General features: G+C 40.7%; 1 protein-coding gene across 1 annotated transcript in view; it reads right to left on the bottom strand.

Moving 5' to 3' along the window:
- NEDD9 (neural precursor cell expressed, developmentally down-regulated 9) overlaps window positions 1–21,148 on the bottom strand; it is a 66,002-nt gene that overhangs the window by 32,929 nt on the left and 11,925 nt on the right. Inside the window, exon 2 of the mRNA XM_020797125.3 lies at window positions 3,538–3,984. Coding sequence (XP_020652784.3) covers window positions 3,538–3,984 — 447 coding nt within the window. The remainder of the gene's footprint in view (window positions 1–3,537; window positions 3,985–21,148) is intronic.

Raw genomic sequence — 21,148 nt, forward strand, 5'->3', positions numbered from 1 at the left:
TTTTTTTAATTGGGTATGATATATTTAATGAAACTTTCAAGGATTTGTTGATAGATATACAACTGTACAATCCCCTGTGGTGTTTTTTTTTGTGTGTGTGTGGCAGAAAAACCTCACTTCATTTGAGATGGGTTTAACTTGCTTTGTTGTTTGGGGAAATGTCCCTAACTGCACCAGAGACACAGCAGGCATTTACAGGAACTCATATAGCCCTTGATAGATGTTAGATTCAGCCCTTGAGGCAGAATCCAGAGTCCACTATGGATTCTGCCTCAAAGAGGCTTGTGGGCTGAAGAAAGAACAAGAAGCAACTCCTTGTCATCCTTTCAACCTAGAACACCTTCCTTGCATATGTATGTGACTCCACCCTTCTCTTTGCATTAGGTCGAGACCCCAGTCCTCCGCAGCCCTAGTCAGTCATGCTGTTAGCATGTAAAAGCCCCCACACCAAAGCCACCATGCCAGCCTGCCTCTCTCTATCATGGCTTTCAACAGAGAAATGCAGCACCATGAAGAGGGAAGGTTTTGGCTTGTACAGAGATAGAGGCTAGTTGAATTAGAGAAGGCTCCTCCTCTTCAGACTATTGTACTTCTTTGATTAAAGATAGGACACAAGGAGCACAGCCAGGACACTCCTCTAGTTTCATGTGGGCTCCGCATGCTTTAAGCACACATGAATAGAGTTCATATTTACTCATCCAGAATCTGAGATCCTCAGCAGGGTGTCTTATCTATTGCAGAGTTTTAAATTCCTCTAGCTATGCAGCAGAAGTGCAGGGATTCACAGAGCATAATAGCTTCAAGTTCCTGAGATTAGTCCAATCCCATTTCTCATCAACTGGCACTTACAGTACAGTCACAATAACTCACCCTGAGACATTAGCGGTAGAAAAAAAAGATTTCATTTACTTATAGTGAAACAGATTTGTAAGAAAACTAACAAACACGACTGCTTTGAACAAAAGGCCTCAACAGACTTAACTGACTACTTCCAAAAGACAACAGAGGGGGAGAAGTGGGTCGCTCTCTGAATTAGAGGCATGGAAGGAACTATTGGTTAGTGCTGCTGGTTATTGATAGTCACACCAGACCAGAAAGGTCCCTCCCAGCTGCACCTACTAGAGGCAGCATGCGAGGTTATAAAACTCCAACACTATCACATTGAAAGGATGCATGTGAGACAGGACTTGTTTAGTTTACAGCTTGCATAGCCATGCTGGCTTGGGGATTCTGGGAGGTGTAGGTAAAAAAGTAACTTTTGAAAACTCTGGTTTATCTCCTCTTTCTCAGTGACCTGAGTAGTCTTAAAAAAACACCAAAACAAAACAACCTCCCTCATTGTACGGGTAGCTCCAGCCACTTATCCAACTGCTCAGCCCTAAATTCCTTTTAGAAAAGCCCACAATCTGGCAGTGACTGTGAAATTATATCTCTCATATGAGCAAACAGGGCTGGCTCCACCATTAGGCAGAATGAGGCAACAGCCTCAAGCATAGATTTGCCATTAAAAGGGGGTAAATTGTTATTCATTTATTTTATTATTGATGCATTTTAACTGCCACAGAGAGGAAGAGGTCCTTGTGTAATATTTCGTGTGTCAAAATAACTTGGAAGGCCTTAGGGTCCATGCAACCTGATTTGAGTGGGTGAAGGGCACCATTTTCTGTTTGACCCAAAACAGCAAAATATGTTGGGCCATCCCTGTAGTGACAACATATTGCTTTGGTGCCTTACCTAACACTTGTTTCAGAAGACTATAAAAGATGTGACAGACCAAATTACTGAGCTGGTGCCCTGGACGTGGCCCAATGTGTTATCAATTACTTTTGTAATTTGTTATAACAAATGTTATTTTAGTAACATTTCTGTTATCATCTCATCAGCTCACATAAGGTCACTAGTGTGATGCTCTTTTTCTTCCAAAGAAGGGGAATTAAAAAAATTTAGATCCCCTCCCCATTAAAGCAAGCTTGTAAAAAAAACACCCAGCAGCCAACTATGGTATGTTAAAAATCACCTCCTGGTGACTCCGTAGTAAAGCTTTATAAATTTTTGGACTACACAGGTATCTACAGACAGGTGGGCTAGCAGCAATTTTTGATAGCTTCCTTAGAGTAATAACATAAAGAAATGAATTTATTGCTTGTTATCGGTCCTTGTAAAATCTGCTCATTGCTACAGGAAAAGAAACAAACCAACTTAGTGGTCAGAATGCCAGGAAAAGAGTTCCTAAAGAGCCCAAATGGAAAATATGGGTTCTCAAAGCTCATGGCTGGTTTGAGAACGGCTGTGAATCAAGGACAAGTTGGAAGGATTTGCAGACTTAGTTCAGAAAGGAAAGATTCAGAATTCCTGCCAACATCAACTGCAGTGAAAGATTAAACCATGGCACCTTCCAGACATGCACTTCCTGGTTGAGTATCCCTGTCTGCTGTACGTCACTGGGACACATTTATAGGGCTAAGTAACAAGCTCTAAATATTCCAGGGGATTTACTGATTGCCCTGCCTTCCAGCTGCTCCATATCAGATGAAATGCAAAGGACTTTTACAAAAGTGCCCTTCCTCTAACATTTAAGAGCTGATTGCTTTGACTCATGCAATGAACATGATGAACAAGTAACACTGGGGAGAAATGCCAAGTGTCACTTTATTTGCTCTAGGTTTTATATTTAAATCAGGATTATCTTGTCTTCCTGTTCTTCCTGCTAGTGCATGACTATCCTATTTTGCATCATTTTAAAAGCAGACCCAGAAGGTGTCTTTCTATAAAGCTGCCATGTATATATTTTAATATTACTACATGAAAATTGGCTAACAAATGATGGGACAGTAAAGATCTAAAATTATTACAGAAGTCACGTTCAGTGCCACATTTTGTGGCCTCTGTGCTCAAAGTTCTAACCCAGAGGTGGACGGAGGGTAACAGATCTCTGAATCATTTGCAGCATATCAGCAAGGATTTCTGCGTCCCTTGTCTTTAATAAAAGCAGGAACACACTGAGCCCCATTCTAGGTTATACTGCTCAAATTAGGAAAACCAGATAGAAAGATAGAAATACTGCAAGCTCCATCTACAAATCAGATCCCCACAGCCTGAAGCCTGCCCATCTCTGATTTTGGCTACTGTCCCTGCATAGCCTTCCAGGACCTATTGAAGCTTGTAGTCCCACTGCTAACTAGATGTTGAATCAACTCATTGCAATTGTGGCCATTACTACTACTAGACACAGTGAGGCAGCTGCAGGAAGCAGGAAATACTAGTGGCCGGGAAAGGATAGCAAACCGAGAGCCATTTCATTTATTATTGTTGTATTTTTACCAGCAGGAATAGGAAAAGGAGCTTCTGGTCGTTACTGGCTATAGTAATCTGTGTAGTGTTGTTCAAAAGAAAGAAAGAAAAGTTAGTTCTTCCATCTGTTCTTCCATGAATAAGAGCTAAGATCTCATTCATTCCTTGTTAGTTAAAAAGTCTGCAGATTTTAGCTCCCTTCCCCATCGGCTCGGAAACAGATGCTTCAAAATCATTTGTGCTCACCTTGTTGCTCACAGGAGATCCATCCATTCCACTAAAGCTTCTCTGTCCTGATGGAGGCACCTGGTAGACATCATGCCGATGGAGACCATGGCCAGTGGGTACTTGATAGATTCCCTGATTGCCATAAGAAGGTGGCACCTGGTAGACCGGATCCCTAGGAGAACCATGCACATTTGGCCCTGGGGAGACCTTGTGCTGGTTAAAGGGTCGAGGTACAGATCCTGGGGTTGGAGCATCTTGGTTGGGGGGACTCTCCTGTACGGGGCCGATCAGAAGCTTCACCCGGTTGCCAGGGACAATGCCTTGCCGACCATGCAAGGAGCAAAGCCACCATCCTTCCAGTCCTTCTGTGTTCTGTTCAATCACTGTCAAAATGTCACCTTTGCGGAAGGCCAACTCTTCTGCACATTCAGGGACATTGTCATAGAGGGCTCGTGCCATAAGATTCTGTAAGACAAAACAGAGAGTGGGGGGGAGTTACATACAATATCAAGTCTGGGGTGCAACCGAGTTCTTTAAAGAAGAGCAACTTGTACACACACATGGCATCAAACTGAAGACCTCAGATACCACTATGTTTAAAGAAAAAATCAAAATGGCACCTCACCCCAACCCAGAGCACACCTCTTTGGATCGCTTCTGACTTTCACAGAGAGAGGCAGACAGAGAGATTGAGACTGAGGGGCAGATAGAGAAGGGATGCAGGGAAATCAAACCCTCTCTGGGCTCCTAAAGCAGCCACTTTCTATAGAAAAAGAAAGTATCAGTATTCTTAGACAGGGGAGAAATCCAGACAACAAGAATTCAGGATTCTGGTTATAAAATACATGTCAAACACTGAGAAATCCCTGAGATATCCAATCAACAGCTTGTTCAGCTATACTTTTAAAGCTACAACTCCCACACAGCCTGAATCTTTCCTCATTTACATCTAAGATAAATGCCTGGCAAAATGCACCTCCCATGAACTTCTGGGACCCTAAGTTCTTTGCACTAATGAAGATACCGGTACAAGTCTGATGAAGTGGACATTGTGCTCCACAAAAGCTAGCAATTGCATGATTACTTCAGCGGTCTGTAAAGATATCACCAGCTCCCACATTTCTACTGAGAAAAATGTTGCTGTCTCCTTGCCATTGTCCTCCATCACATATACTGGCCTACATCTTTAAAAAAGATCTGTCCAAGTTGGGGAGAAAAAACCTGTGTTTTTCATCTCATCATATTTATCGAAAACGATAAATTATCATTGCTAAATTATAATTTCATTCTTACACATAGACCAAAAAATCTTGGGAAGCACACCTTTTGGTGAAATTTTCCTGCATAAGAAAATTATAATTATGTAAGTAATAATTTTATTATAAGAATTTTTTCTCACATAATAAAAATTATGTTTGCTACCCTTATTTTGCACAGAAATCTAGTCTTTCACTTTGAAAAAAGGTCTAGTATTTGCACATGGCAAACGGTGTTAAATTGTACTAAAGAGTTAGAAAAGTTGGATCCAAAATAAGGCCCATTTAAAAGTCCAGCATTCTCTTCCTATAGAGTGCCCACACAGTTGCCTCTGGGAAGCTCACAAGCAAGACGTAAGAATTTTCCTGCTTATGCTCTCCAGCCTAGTAGTATTGAGAGGCATACTGACAATGACAATTCACTTCTATTTTAACCTTAGTGTAATTCCTTGAAAATAGTAATTATAAAACACCTACTCCAGTGAGTTTTTGCAAACATAAGCAAGGTTATGTTTGCCAAGAAGACCTAATAGTGCAAAACCTTCAAACACTACTTTATTTCAAATGTGTGACAGTAATGGCTCTTATTTTTCAAGATTTTAATTATATACAAAATTATCCTCTTTTCTGTAGCAACATGACATTTTAACGACAATTTTCTAGTAGCTGAAGCACTTAACCCAAAGTTTTGGGTCCAAAGAATTATATCTCAACTTTTAATTTATTTCCTGGGGTTTTTAATACTGATATTATGCTCATACATGACTGTATCCTACCCAGAAATCTGTTGAGACAGGGTGGCCTAAAAATATTTTAACAAGCAAACAAAACATCTGTAAAGTTTAGAGGTCTAGAATTCTGGTTAAAGACTGCACAAATGGAGACTACAAAATTTAGTTTCTTCAGAAACTTGTATTTCAGTGGAATTGAGTAAAAGCAAGTTTCTAGCCCTTGTGGGTGTAGAAAACATGATCAACACATGCAAGGTGCCATCCATTAAGGCTATGAGTGGGTTCCCAAAGGTCACGCCCAGTGGGATTTTCATAGCTCTTGATCATGCTCTTTCTCTTCCCCTGTTGCTATAAATTTGCCCCTGTCCATATATGGGCTCCCACTTTGAAAAATATCCATCCAAATAACTGCAAAAACACAATTTGAATGTTGGTATCAACTTAAAACCCTAAAAATATGGTAGATTATGATAGTGATTCTGAAAGTAAAACTGGAGAGAAGGCAATGAGGGATAAAACCCTGAACGCTTGAAGCCAATAGCAAAGCCGTCCCTAGAATTTTCAAAGTGCCTTCCAAAATTTCTTATTCAAAAACAAATGCACCATTTAGATTGCTTCCTTATTATTAATCAGGTTCACAAGTTACAAGCTATGATGTCATTTTTTGAAATCTGGCTTGTTGCAATGCTTCACCCCACTCTGCCTATAAGTCATGGTTTGTTAACTACCCAGAATCTGAACCTACAGTTTGTTGTCTGATTACAAACTAGCTTGATCAAATGAGGCAAACCTATAAGGCAAAGAGCAGCACAACTATGTATACCCAAATGATCAGAGTCACAAAAACACAAGGGCCTAACTTTTGCATCCTTAAGAGCAGGGCCTGGAGAATCTTCGGATTTCCAGGTGTTTGTCCCACAACTGTAACTTCCACAGATCCTTAACTTTGGCCATGTTGGGTAGAGCTGAAAGAGGAGCTACAAGCCAAAACATTGGGAAGGCCAATGGTTCCAGATCCCTCGCTCTCCACTTTGTCATACAACAGAAACCTAACTTATATGCCTCTCTAAAAATATGCCACCTCTGTTTGCAGACAAAACACACCTCCAACTCTCTCTCTCTCTTCTGTATACATGGCTGTCTGGAAGATTCAGTACCAAGGTTGTCTGCCAAACTAGGCATTCATAGGAAAGCAGACAAGCTGTATAGGCTGTCATTCTTGGAAGCCTTTCATAAGGCCCCAAACACTTCATTTCTTGGCTCAGCCGGTAAGAGCAAAGCAGACTGGCAGCTATTCGTCTGTCTACTCCTGTACTTCTGAAGAAGGGAGACAGCTACAGACAAATTGCAAACTGTCCAAGTTCACAGGGAAAGGTACTGTATCTGAGGAAATTTAAAGACACACACACAAAAGATACAGCAGATATACAATCTTACATGCTAATTAAGTTGAGGTTTAGTGGCTTCAGTGAATTTTTTCAACGCCTCATATGTTATTTCAAATGAGTATTGCGTTGATAACCTTTTTTTTTTAAGCTAGCATCCTGTACCCTCTTGCCGGGGGGGGGGGAACCCATTAAATTCAATGTGCCTTATTGCTAAGTAGGCAACATATGGCATTGCCCCTATGGAGTGAAACTCTCTTAGCAGATATGAAACTCCATCTCTTTTTCTCCCCCCTCCCCACCATGCAAATCAGGTTGACAACTATTTCGTTTACTTCAGTTCCTAAATGATTTTATTCTCGCTCATCGAAAGTAAGTTATTTCTAAAGTAATTTTCAGTGAACCTTTCAAAGGGAAAGACTAAACAGGACATACAAAACAGCTCAGCTTCTTAGCAACCTGAGACAGGGCTTATTAGAAATGATGTCAGCTAATCTCTGAAACCTGCCCACTGTTTATTTTCATTCTGAGATGACAGAATAGCAGCACCCCATTCCCCACGGGAAGGTCCCAAAGCATATCATAAAGGAGATAACAAATTCAGGTATGAGGGACTATGCAAATCGGCCTCAGCTCTGAAGAAATACAGCTATGTATTCATAGGTGTATACACATACACATGCCCTCTCCTTCTGTTGACACTGTGTGATTTATTTTAATTAAGAATAAGACTGTGGTGTAAAAAGGTCATTTGAAGGTAAAATTACACTAATTTGATGGAATGAGAGACAGCGTTAAAGAGGGTACAGAACTGATTGAATGTATTTTAGGCAAGCCTCGAGCTAATTAAAGGAACTTTAGCTGATCAATCATGTGTAAGTGGCTACAGTGAAATAAATTTGCATATTGTTAAAATATGAACACAGGTGTCTTTTTTGATAAATCTTCTGAAGATTTTGCTTTCACTGTTGCTGGAACATTTGATGCCAGAAACAACAGAACAATTTAAAGATTAACCCCCACCGGTCAACAACACCCCCCCCCATCAATGAAGGCAATTAGTTTTCTGATACTGTAGCATCTATTTGCTCCTGTACAAGACTTAAATTCACAACCAAAACATGAACCCAGAGCTTGGAAATAATTAGTAACATTTTCCCCAATAGGCATAAGGTTGAGATTGTCACTTTAATAAGGGGCATCACTTCCCTTCTACAGCATAACTGCAACTTCTTTGTTACTGTTATAGTTATAGAGATATAACCTTACTAAATGATGGAGGAGGAATAGCACATTGTTCATGTACTGCTTAGTGCTGTGCTCTATATTCTGTTGTGGATGTTGAGGCAACAACCACGTGGACAAAAGGAGCACGTATTTCTTACCACGAGGCAACAGTTTGTATGGTTCAGGTTTTTTTCATTAAAAAAGAAGTACAGTGGTGCCCTGCTTAACACTTACCCCACTTGACGACGAATCCGCTTCATGATGAAGTTTTTGCGATCACTTTTGCGATCGCAAAACAATGTTTGAATGGGTTTTTTTCGCTTTGCAATGATCAGTTCCCTGCTTCGGGAACCGATTTTTCCCATTACGACGATCAAAAACAGCTGATCGTAGGGTTTCAAAATGGCCACCGGGTGTACAAAATGGCTCCCAGATGTGTTTAGGAAGGCTTTTTTGCAAGACAGGGAGCAGAAAATGGCCGCCCTATGGAGGATCTTCACTGGACGGTGAGTTATTCAGCCCACTGGAACGCATTGAACGGGTTTTCAATCTATTTCAATGGGATTTTTTATTTCGCTTAACAAGGATATTGCTTAACAGCGATTTTGCTAGAACAGATTGTCCTCGTCAAGAGAGGTACCACTGTACCTATAAAGGAACTATCTTAGTTACTTTTGGGATAGGAGAAGGGGAAAGTTACAATTTAATTACGGATTGCTCCTTCCCGCAAGCTGGATACTCAGTTTACTGACCTCAGAAGGATGGAAGGCTGAGTCAACCTCGAGGTAGCTACCTGAGCCCATCGGGACTGAACTCAGGTCATGAGCAGAGTCTCGACTGCAGTACTGTAGTTTAACCACTGTGCCAGGAGATTCCTCCATCAAGTCAATACCAACTGATGATGACCCTTTCCCAGGTTTCCTAGGTACAAAATACTCAAAAACTGATTATCATCCACTTCTTCGGGGGGGGGGCGCCATGGGATAGTGAGGCCTTTGAGACTTTTGAAAATAACTTTGCAAGCTCTGTATAAATCTGGTCTTAGTTGCAAAACAAATCCTTAGCCATCGTTTTCACTTGTCCTGTAATTTTCTAAACGAATATCTTCCTGCATTTCAGAGTTCTCTTTATTGCTCCTTGGCCAGAAGGGGGTAAAGCACACATGATTCTGCAGCCTAAGTTTTATGGAGAAGTTGCAACAGCCAATTAAGTACCACATCTACTTACCTCTGACTTCACCCAACCTAATGTTCCCAGTCCCTGTTTATAGGGCAGAAGGAAGACATTTAGTTTGAGTAGTCAAGCAGAACCATTCAGATTTCCAGCATTTAATTGGAACAACTGCATTCAATCCAGCAGGCTAAAAATTAGTGTGACAACATGTCAGCAGTAACTCTGGATGCCAGGAACTCAAAATATGAAAGCTAATAAAAAAGAATCCTTCCTCTGACTAAAAAGCACCAGAATTTGGCTGGAAATCTAAAATGGGCTCTAACCTTGTGGCCTAGTTTACTGGGGTGAGGGTGGGGGATAGCAGGTTCAGAAATATTTTTCTTATGAATGTTAATGCAGCTTAGTATTATACTCAGAAATATGCCACTATTTCTAAAAACATTCATTTCAGAATAGTCCCCATTCATACATTTTCTCAGTTATTGCTTGCTCATCTCCTGTTTTCTTTCTGTGCAAAGCAAATGCCCACTCTTCGATCTTTCTGCACCATTTTTTGAAACAGGGGTTGCTATAAACTCCAAGCCAAATTCTGTGCTAATCTCACTTCGATTAAGAAAATCGTCATCCGGGAGAAAGATAAAATGAAGTGGGCACTCAGCCATAAAGGTGGTACAAGAAGGATAATCTTCTGAATGATTTTGGTTTGACTTTAAAAAAACAAAAAACAAAATCAGGACAAAGAGATGAAAGAAAGTGGGGAGGGATATGAACAGAACATTTAAAAATATTAAAAGGAAAGAGGCTAGCAAGAACCGGGTGGGAACACTGGGAGTATCCATCCTGCCTAACAATGTAAACAGGGAGAATGACGTAGATCGCAAGACAGTGGTAGCGGCTGTCAGCCTTGAAACAAACACAGTGCGGAGGATAACAAATGTGCCAGGAGATTAAGCACAATGGTTTTTTTAAAAAAAAAACATGAACTGCATGGTCTTCTACAAAACGGCCACAAAATTAGCGCTCCCCAGACTACACTAATTAATAAGAAAATAGCTCAACAGGACCTTCTCCTCTAGAATCTCTTGCCAAGCCAGGGCAGGAAATAAAATCCTAAGCACGTAGGCTTGAACATATTGAGCCATATACCAGAATGATTAACCTCAACCCCCCCCCCATCCCACTTAACTGCCACCCACACACATTGAGAGTTTATTATTATAGTTTCCTTGGTAGCTATCACCTTCTCTGAATGAAGGCCAAGTAGCTGCTCCTTTCTAATCATTATGAGCTGTTTCAAACTATCAAAGAGGTCACCCTTTCTGTCACGAATATTTAGACAGTAAGAGGGAAAGAGGAGGGGAAACTTAAACAGAAAGAATGATGTAAATGTCTTAAACAAGTAACTGTAATTTGCCAAGTCCTTTTTTTTAAAGCAAGCAGAAATGATAATCTGTCTTTCATATTGTTTATGTATGTCTTTCTGTGTACTTTGCTTTTGCTCCAGATAAGTGAAGAGGCAGGAATGGTGAATGACTGGTGGCATTGTGAATTGTATGACACAAGTCGGTTCAAGAACTGATATATTTTATTCATTTTCATCCACCCTGGCTTTCTTCCAATTTCCTGAAAGGGGTGTACACAACTCCCCCCTCCTCTTTTCCTTTGGATAATACTCTGAAGCAGGACAGGCTGAGAGGGAAGGACTGGCATAGTGAACATCCTGTGAATTTTAGGGACTGATGGGCAAGTCTCACTGTTGCTTACTGGCGAGCAAACAAATCTTTTATTGGTTTTAAACATCCCCCACCATCTCCCAAGCCTTCAATAGACAAAAGAACCTATTGTTCACTGGAAGGACATTTTTAGAGGTTAGTAACTTGTGTGGATGTTGTTTCCTACACAGAGACAAAGAGGTGAACATGTGATGTGCCCCAAAAGGACTACTAATATCAAGGTATACAGCAGGGTTAGGGTACAAACATTTTTCTTCCACTTCCCACATTCCTCACTCCCAGGATAAAGTGTCTACAAACATTGTGGCAAATTTTAAATTTGAATCCATGAATGCGAAGCCCCGGAGAAATAACCCCATGTTCCATAAAAGGTCCTACTTGTCTGGTCTTGTTCTTATATAGTAGAAGAGTAGGGCTACAATGCTGTGAGTTGGGGGAGCCCAATGCTGCCTTCCCGATGTTTTGGGATCACAACTGCCAGCATTACCTCAACACCGGGTATGATGGGGTAGGGCTTGTGGGAGTTTAAGGCAGAAACATCTGGAAGGTTACAACTGTTTACCCTTGTTTTAAGCAAGTAAGCAATATAATAATGAGAAGCACAACAATTCCTACAGTGGGATCAAGCCTTCATATCTGACTCCATCTGTATTTGTAGGCTAGTAATACAATGCAGGAAGCCACAGCCTTCAAGATGTTACCAGGTGCTCAACTGGAAGTCAAGTACTTACAAAGTGGATCTCACAAACGTTTTGTGAAGATCAGAGGCTCTGGTTTTTCTGCAGAACACATGAGAGGTGTTTTTCATTCAAATAATAAAACACATGAAGGCTTCCAAGATGTTGGCAGGAACCATGAAACGGCGCCAGGTCCCAAATACTCTGCTACTTCATTCTTATGCATTTCCCGGGCAGGCAGTACCAGTCACTGCCAAGTTGTCTGAAGGCAACACAGAGCGGAAAGATTTTGGCTCACACAAGAGAAAAGCAAGTATTTTCAGTTCACAGTTTTACTGCAGCTATTTCAAAGTTTGCTTTGGATTGCCTCTGTTTCACTGAATGTTATCGAGTGCATGAAGATCTTAATATGTTATGGTCAACAAAAACTTAGAAAGCATTAAGCATCATGTGCATGTGTGTTTAAATAATTAAGGTTTTTGCTTTCAGGAGAGAGTTCAATCACTTGCACTTTCTATTTCGGCACAATGACCCAAATTCATCTCCAGGATGACTCAAACAATGCCAGTCTCATTTTAAAGGTGTGGCAGGAACACATCCAAGAAGATGATGAGATTTTATATGTTCCACTCTCCCGTTCAAGACTCTGAGGCAGTCCGGAAGTAATTCAGACTTCAGGACTAATTTAATCAAAGTGAGCTAACTGGCTATTACTGTAACTGGCAAACTTCAGAGTAATAGAACCACCTTCTCTTTGTTTAAAAAAAATATTTTAAATATTCCTTTTTAAAAATTCTTAATTTTTTTTTTAAAAAAGAACATGGAAAACAACAACAACAAAAATAGCACCAGGAATGTAGTCTGGTCTACTGTAATACCTTCACACCACTGCAATCTGTATCAGATTAGAATATCACACCAAAGATTGATACGAGAAGCTCATGGAAAATAAGTCTCATCATTCTCATTAACATAATAAATAAAAGGAAATCAGTATTGAAAAAAATCATCCTGGGAATGTGGTAGCTTAAGTAATCTGATCTGATGAGTTAATTTTTTTCCATTAGGGCAATAGGCCATATTTTGCTTCTCCATGCATGTAAAAATAAATTAGAAGTTTCCTCCAGTTTGTGGCAATTTACAAATGCACTGCCATACAGGGGGAAAAACAATCAAGTGTTTATGAATTAACTATTCATCATTGTCTGAAAATAGGGACAGACAAACTGATTCTTTTTGATCCATGATTAATTCTGTTTCCGTTAAGAAAATGGATTAGAACAGCTGGGCTGGAGGGCATGTCCACCACATATGAAAGTACATACCAATATTACTACATTTCCTTCTTTGTTTACTCCCATGGACCAATCCTGCATGTCCTAGAGCAGCCATTCTCAATCAGGAGGCCGTATGGGCCCCGGGGGGTCATAGACATTTGAAGAGGGGCACAGACTGGAAACAATTCTTCACACACCACCTTATAAAGTTTGTTATGCAACTTATACAATCCTGATTTGGCCTATATTTCTTTCATATTGTGTTTGTAACCGTGACATTAAAAAAAAAACCACAAATCCGGTTGAAAGTTTTTGAAGAGAAGGAATTAGCTGAAGCTCTTAAGCTAGAAATACCCCTTCTGTCTGTGAAAGAAAAACCACTGGCCACATGTAGGGGGATTTTGAACCACTCAAACAGAAACACATGAGAAAGAAATGCCAGTTCAACTTCACAAAAAGCAAAAAGTGTGCTGCTTATATACTGCCCCATAGCGCTTCAAGCACTCTCTGGGCGGTTTACAATTTAATTATGCAGGCTACACATTGCCCCCCCAGCGAGCTGGGTACTCATTTTACCTACCTCGGAAGGATAGAAGGCTGAGTCAACCTTGAGCCGGCTACCTGGGATTTGAACCCCAGGTCGTGAGCACAGTTTTAGCTGCAGTACAGCGTTTTAACCACTGCGCCACGAGAGGTGAGAGAGGGGAATTAAAGCATAACTTAGCCTCTGAAGAAGATATGGTGGAAAACAGGTAGTGTCTGCCTGGTTCTAACTTTACTTGGTCTTCCCACTTACTTCCCTTTCTTGTTTCACATCCACATAGACACACCAGGTCCAAGAGCACCTCCTGAAATATCTCTGTGAGTAAGGGATTCATGGGGAATTGCCTCACTTTGCCTTTCTCAAAGCTGGTTCATGAAGTGTTATTGTCACTAAAAAATCCAACCTCATGAGCCAACATGTGGCAAAGAAGGGTCATTTTCCCCCCTTAATACTTCTCCCCGAATTTCCAGATAAGCATAGATCTAGGCAATACTGGTTAGGGAATTCTAGCAGCCATGGTCAAATCCTGGGCAAATCATCACTGTGATCCTCCATTCTCCTAGTGCATGCCTAACAATGATACTGATCATGTCAACACAACTCCCTGAAAAGCAAGAGCTATGCTATGACAGTTCACACTGGCTGTGTTCACATGCACTATTAAGCACAACTTCATGTTATGTGCCAGAAGAGTAAGATACCAATGCAGTACCAGGCTCAAGTGCTCCCACCTCTACGTAGAAGAGGATAACACCAGCACTTAGTTTAGTTGCCCAGTTTCTGGCATATTTGTGTGAACCACACATCCATCACAGAAAATAAACCGATATTTGTTAAACAAGCTAGAATTTGTAGTTAGCTTCTTTATTCACTAATGAGAGCTTACATTTAACCATGATTCCTGGTTTGTGTGTAAGAGTGAAGCTGAATGCTGGTTTTTTCTTTCTCCTGCTCACAAAAGAAGAGAAAGGAAAAGGACAGTAGCCTAAGGCACACAACACTTCAGTCAGTGTTATGTGTGAATGTAGTTTCTCATACAGAGCTAAGTCCACACGGACACATCTTGCAGCAGCCACTATTCTGCAAAGAGCATGGGCAAATTTCTCCTTTAAGTGTGTATGAATAGTCAGGATTTACAAGCAACCCATTCACCAAGGAACATGGTTCTGAAGAATGCCCATTAATTAATAGCACATTGTAAGTGGTGTTAGCCTGGGTAGAGGTTGGAATTTTGCCTTGCTTGTTTTCGTATAAGATTGTTATTCATTTAAAATGCCTATGGGGGAAAGAATTTTAAACTCAAAACAGATTTCAAGGCAGACTACTTTTGTTTTGTTTTGTTTTCTCACACTGTTGCCTAAAACCCAGACAGAACATTATACCCTGACCAACATGTGCTACACTAACCACACCCATGCCTGAATGTACACATATTAAGAGATCTCAGACATCTGTGAAAAATATATTATGGTGTGAGTGAAACTGCCATAAGATTATCAGTACTATGATATTATATTCAGCTCCTTACTTTTTTTCATATTCTGCTTGGACTTGGACAGGCTAATGTATCAATGGGAAGGTGTATATAGGATACCTCTATGGCAGAGGTTGGACAATGCATGGTCCTCCAGATGCTTTTGAAGATACAGTTCCCATCAGCCCTAGCCAACATAATCAATGACGAGAGGGCTAACTGAAACTAAGAAACTAAGAAGTTATCAAGGTAAAGACACTCTGCTGCTCATGCACCTTCCAACGGAGGGCATTAAGAGACATTATGGACAGCCCAAGGCTTACAGCTGAATGCACATTAATGTTGTAGAGATACAATTTAGGGTAACTTTTGTGTTTGCAGAATCAAACTTCAAAGGGATCCTGCACCTAGGTTCTAAGGACTAATCACAGAATGAAGCAAGGTAAATTTTCAAATTATGAACAGTGACAGAATTTCCTGTTATGCATTTAGTGTTGCAGATTTGAATTTTGGCTAAAAATCTCCTAGCCGTGCAGCCAAAGTGCAGGGACTTACAAAGCAGAATTAGCTTCGAGTCTCCCCAGAGTAGTTACCCCTTTTTATCTCATCAACTGGCATTTACAGTCTCAATAATTCACTCTAAAACATTGGTAAGAGAAAGAAATGAAAAAGGTTTAATTTACTCATAGCTGAACAGATCAAGACAGCATTCTGTACAAAAATGACTGCTTACAGGAAGAGACCTCAAGAAAATCACTTGCAAACTACATTCTCATTCTAACTGCCATAACAACGTAACTAACTGCACAACTGCCAGCAGCTAAAAAAAGAGGGGGGAAAACAGTTTTTGCGACTCTCTTCAAAATCAGAGTCAGGGGAGGAACATTTGGTTCCTGCCTGATTGACTGACAGTCACCCCCACCCAGAAAGGACCTATTGAAGACAGCATGCAAGGCTGAAATAACTCCACCATTTAGATGCTTTCAGCAAAGAATCTGCACTTCTGCAGAGGCATTATCTTTTGTTTCTGTTTCTGCCCTCTATAAAAGCATACCGATTTGCACTCCAGTGACATCTGCTAGGTCATCTGCTACCCATCCCTGCACGATGGACATGGGAAACTGAGAAGACCTTCCAAGAACTGATTCTACATGCACTTGTTATCCAGCAGGAACAAGACCTCAAAAAGTCCAGGCCCTGCATGATCTGGGTATATATGCACATTAGTAAAATGCTGGGAAGAAGGCGTTACAACAGGCAGAGAGAGGTAGTAACCAAGCTGTCTGATCCCCTTTCCAGAATTCCATGGGGTTTTCCAGTGGAAAAACAGCCATGCTGCAGTGATGTGTCCTTACAAATTCTCATAAAGAGGTAAACCTCACCCTCTGCCTCCCAGCTCACAATAATCAAGGTTCTGGAAACTCTACAGATATATAGACATTTGCCCACATATAAATTTCCTCTCCGCATTCCTTTCCCAAATTTAAGAACAAAACCAAAAGGCAAGGGAGCAGAGGACAGGGAACCAGGCAAACCGACTATGATCTCACTGTGATTTAAAGGCTGCCACACCAAAAAGCAGAAGCATGTGGTGAGGAAAACCTAAATTCATTCCCTTAGGCAATCCCTGTTGAAGCAAGACTGGGCGTTGGTGCTAACAGGGCAACACCCAACCAACACGACAATGCACAGAAGAGAGTGAAATAAACAATAAAACACACTGCTTTTAAACTCACCGCACCCATAACGTATCGGAAGAACTCACTAGAATATAGGTGAAGAAAAGCTTAAGAAGTATCTTCAGATAATATCGGTGTATCTGAAGAACCATGCCATCCACAGAGTTCATCATCTGAGGCCTTGATCTGAAGTTTTGGGAGCTACTGGGAACATAGCCTTCTTTGTGGTGGCATTTCAATTCACGAATAACCTCTCTTGGAAACATTATTTTTTGGACCTCAACTCACGGAGCTACAACAACTCAGAAAATCCCAGAACTCAACAGCTTGGAAAAGTAAACACTGGAAGCTGCACGTATTTCCAAAATGTAACACTTTGCCAATTCTGTACTTTCTCCAGAGATGCTATTTTAACACATACTTCTTTTTCTTTTTCTTTGCTATTCCATCTTGGTAATCCTCTCTTTAAATTAATTGTTTTAAATTGAAACTGTAGTTGTAATTTTTATGATTTTATATATTTTTATACTGTTTTGTTTTATTTTGTAAGCCGCCCCGAGTAGACATGGTCTAGAGGGGCGGGGTAAAAATCAAATAAATAAATAAATAAATAAATACCTCATAGGGACCACATTAATTTTATGCCTTTGGCAAGTGACAGCATGATGCTGAGGTGGCTATTTGTTGTCTGGCTGTTAACTGTTTCATGTGTGCTTTTAGTTTGTTTAATGTACATGAATTTTATCTGACTGTATTTTAAGATGGATTGTGAGCAATTTTGCCATAGAAAGACAGAGTGTAACCATTTTAAAGCATGTTTGTATTTGCTATGGGTGTAGGAACTGTGGTCAACCTACAAGCTGCCATACGTAGTACGTTCCTTTGAAGGTCAGGACCACTGGCCTGCAAAAGGAACAGACGGAGTGTAATCAGCCTTTAGAGCAAACGTCAGCCTAGTTTTCAAGAACTGAGATATTGTTTATCTGAGGTAGAATGGAGACAGCCCAATTGTTTGAAATGTACCTCAGTGTGACAGAGGGTAGCACATAACATGGGCCTGAACTTTAGTATGTAAACATTTTTCCAGCACTGTGATCATCCATGCTGGATAAGGCGCTTACGTAGCTGATAGCAAACACGGAAGAGAGTGTTCTCATCCCTCTGTAAACTAACCTCGTTTAATAGGGCCAGTCTACGTGGAAGAAGCCAGTAAGTAATTATGTAATTTCAATGTGCAACTCATGTATTTATTGGTCACATCTCCATCCACTGTTTCTTAATGACATCAATATGGCACACAGGAGTCCTCTCTCCCTCCACCGTTTTTCCAACAAAAATCATGTAAGCAAGGTCTGTTGAGAAGGAGACAGACTGGCCCTGAAGAATATGGCTCAGCAGGGACTTGGAACTCAGATACAGTGGGGTCTTGACTTGAGAACTTAATCCGTATTGGAAGGCGGTTCTCAAGTCAAAAAGTTCTCAGGTCAAATCTGCATTTCCCATAGAAATGCATTGAAAACCATTTGATCCGTATCTGCTCTTTTCTGTCCATAGAAACTAATGGGAAGCTGCTATTCTGCCTTCGACCACTAGAGGGGGATATTTTGTTTCTTTTTTTCTTAGGTCAAGAAAGGTTCAGGGAAGGCAGGGAAAATACAGTCCAGGCAGTACCAGGCAGTCTGAAGACTGTCTCCCAATCCACTCTCTAAACGCTGGGAGGAGTGAGGAAGCAGACAGGCACCCTTTTCACTGGCCAACAGTTAACTGAAAGTTCACATTTTGCACTTTCCCTGCCTCCCACGTGGGTTTTTTTCAGTTCTTAACTCAAATCTAAGTATGTAAGTCAAGTCAATATTTTCCTAATGTTCTTAACTCGAGCCGTTCTTAAGTCAAGACCCCACTGTATCTTAAATCCCAGCCGAACACTCGAACCACTAAATCTATAGTGGGCACAAAATCTCTTTGCCATCAGGTCATTGCTATTTTGAAAAACAGAGCTATATGAAAGCTGCCAGACCATCAAATGATTTCCACATTCTTTTTTTTTTTTTTTAAACATTCTTCAAGAAAATTAATGGAGAAACAACCAAGGCACAAAACTCACTCTTTGCTATTACAAACAGCAAAGTCAGAATAAGCAGTCCACTTGAACCTAAGGATTAAGCGCTGCTCCCATCACTTCTTCACAGCTTTATAATTTATTCATTTTTCAGTGAGCTCAGTTCCCCTCCTGCGGAAGCAATGTTTTATTCCCACGATTTTTAAGCATTTTTCAAAAGCTATTGTCTCTGCATGAGTCATAAGCTTCCCCCCCCATGACCCACCCACTGCTGAAATTTCAACTTCCTAGTCAATGGGACACATTTTAAGAATAGGTCTTTTAATACCCTGACTACATTCATGTACACTAAGTCCATTCTTAGCCCCCCTCTTCTTTTGGAGCATACTAATCCAGCCTGGTTGATTCAATGAATGAAGGAAAGAATGAATGGGTGTAAAACACAAACTTCAAACAACAGGAATTGGCCTCTCTTGCCCAAGGAACTAAGAAGTTAAGCCATTTCCATCATCCTACACAAACTGCATGCCCTATTCAAATTTGCAGCAACCCTGTTCATCTCATTTGTAAGTTATATAGTCAGATTTAAAACTGGGAAAGATTCAACCTTTGCAAAAGAGGAGAATTACCACTGCTGTTCAGAAGTGAAGAACAAAAAGGTTGTTTTGTTTTGGGGTTTTAATGTACAGCCTAAAGTACAAAGCATCCTCTTCAGGTACAAACAGCCACAAGTTAATGGCTTAGTGTATATAAACTTGGCTTTTATAACCAGCAGCACTGATTTTCTATGAGAAGCATCCTGTTCTCATTCACTCTTGTTGGTAAATCATATCCAGTGTGATAAAGAATGCCTCTCCATACAACATAGACTAAATCAAGATAAAATGGATTTATTTTGTTGTATAGTGCATGCATACTGTATGTTGTGTGGACAATGCAGATATTTAGATTGAATGATTGTTTGTTTGTATCTCACCTGGTTGGAGATACAGTGTCGTCATTGTTAAATTTTTGGGCAGGTCAGACAAAATTCACTCTTTCTCCTTCTACTCCCTGCTTTCTTTCTTTCTTTCTTAATTAATGGATAGATGGATTGGATTCCATCCTGTTTTTCCTTGTCACCTCAAGACAACATCCAGGGCTTTCAACCCATTCTACCTTAGCTTCACAACAGCTCTGTAAGTTGAGTTAAGCTTGGAAGGACTGGCTGGCCCAAGTTTACCTAGTCAGCTTTGTACGAGGGGGTGGTGATACGTATTGAGCCTTTCCCAGAAAAAAATTTAGCTAAGAAGCTATAAATTGCAGTGTGTATTGCCCAATTTGTCTGTATTCAATGGTACAAAAGTCAACTACCTATGATTTTAACTTATCTTTCATGTTCAGGTCCAAAGTGAACATGGCAGCACCTCCAATGTGGAAGAGCACAGGACTATAATCAAGTTCCTGTTTCTCCAAGGGAAAGGTGCAAAGCAGATCCATGATGAAATGACACAAACTATGGGTGACAGTAGCCCTTCATAAACAATGAGTTGTCAATTTTAAAACTGGCCATTTCGGTGCTGAAAGTGAGAAACCCAGTGGAAGGTCTGTTTCTGTCTCTGTGCCTGCAAATGTGAAAAATATCCATGACATGATCATGGAGGACCGCCGAATATCAGCCAAAAGTATTGCTATATATCTGAGAATATCACGTGAGGGAGTTGGTGCCATTATCCACAACGACTTGGAAATGAGAAAGTTGGCAGCAAACTGGATCCCCAAACTTTTGACAACCTAAAAAAGAGGAAACGTGTGGCTGTTTTGCAACATTTTGCAAGAAATGAGTCAGATTTCCTGGGGAAATTGGTAACTGGTGATGAGACATGGATATACTGTTATGATCCTGAGACAAAGGAACAGTCTAAGGAATGGAGGCACAGTGGTTCCCCCAGGCCAAAGAAGTTCCGAGTGCAAAGGTCGCTGCAGAAGCAAACGGCAACAGTTTTTTGGGATAAGAAGGGTGTTCTGCTGGTGGATTGCCTCCAACAAGGTTTAACCATCAATGCAAAATATTACTGTGCTTTATTGATGACGTTGAGGCAAAACATCAAGGAAAAATGTCAAGGAAAGCTCTCCAAAGGTGTCATCCTGTTGCATAACACCTTGTCACACATGGCAGATGAAACAATGGCAAAACTGACCTCCTTAGGCTTTCAAGTGATACCCCATCCACTCTATTCTCCCGACCTGGCTCCTTCTGAGTATTATCTGTTCCCCAAACTCAAAAAAACACCTAAAGGGACAACAATCTGGGAGTGTTCTGGAGGCAACTAATGCTGCAAATGAGTGGTTACACTAGCAGTGGAAAGAATTTTATTTGCAGGGAGTTAAGAAGCTGCAGGACAGATGTCACAAGTGCATTGACTTCCTCAGGG

Source organism: Pogona vitticeps, chromosome 4 (assembly GCF_051106095.1).
Source record: "Pogona vitticeps strain Pit_001003342236 chromosome 4, PviZW2.1, whole genome shotgun sequence".
Lineage (NCBI taxonomy): Eukaryota > Metazoa > Chordata > Lepidosauria > Squamata > Agamidae > Pogona > Pogona vitticeps.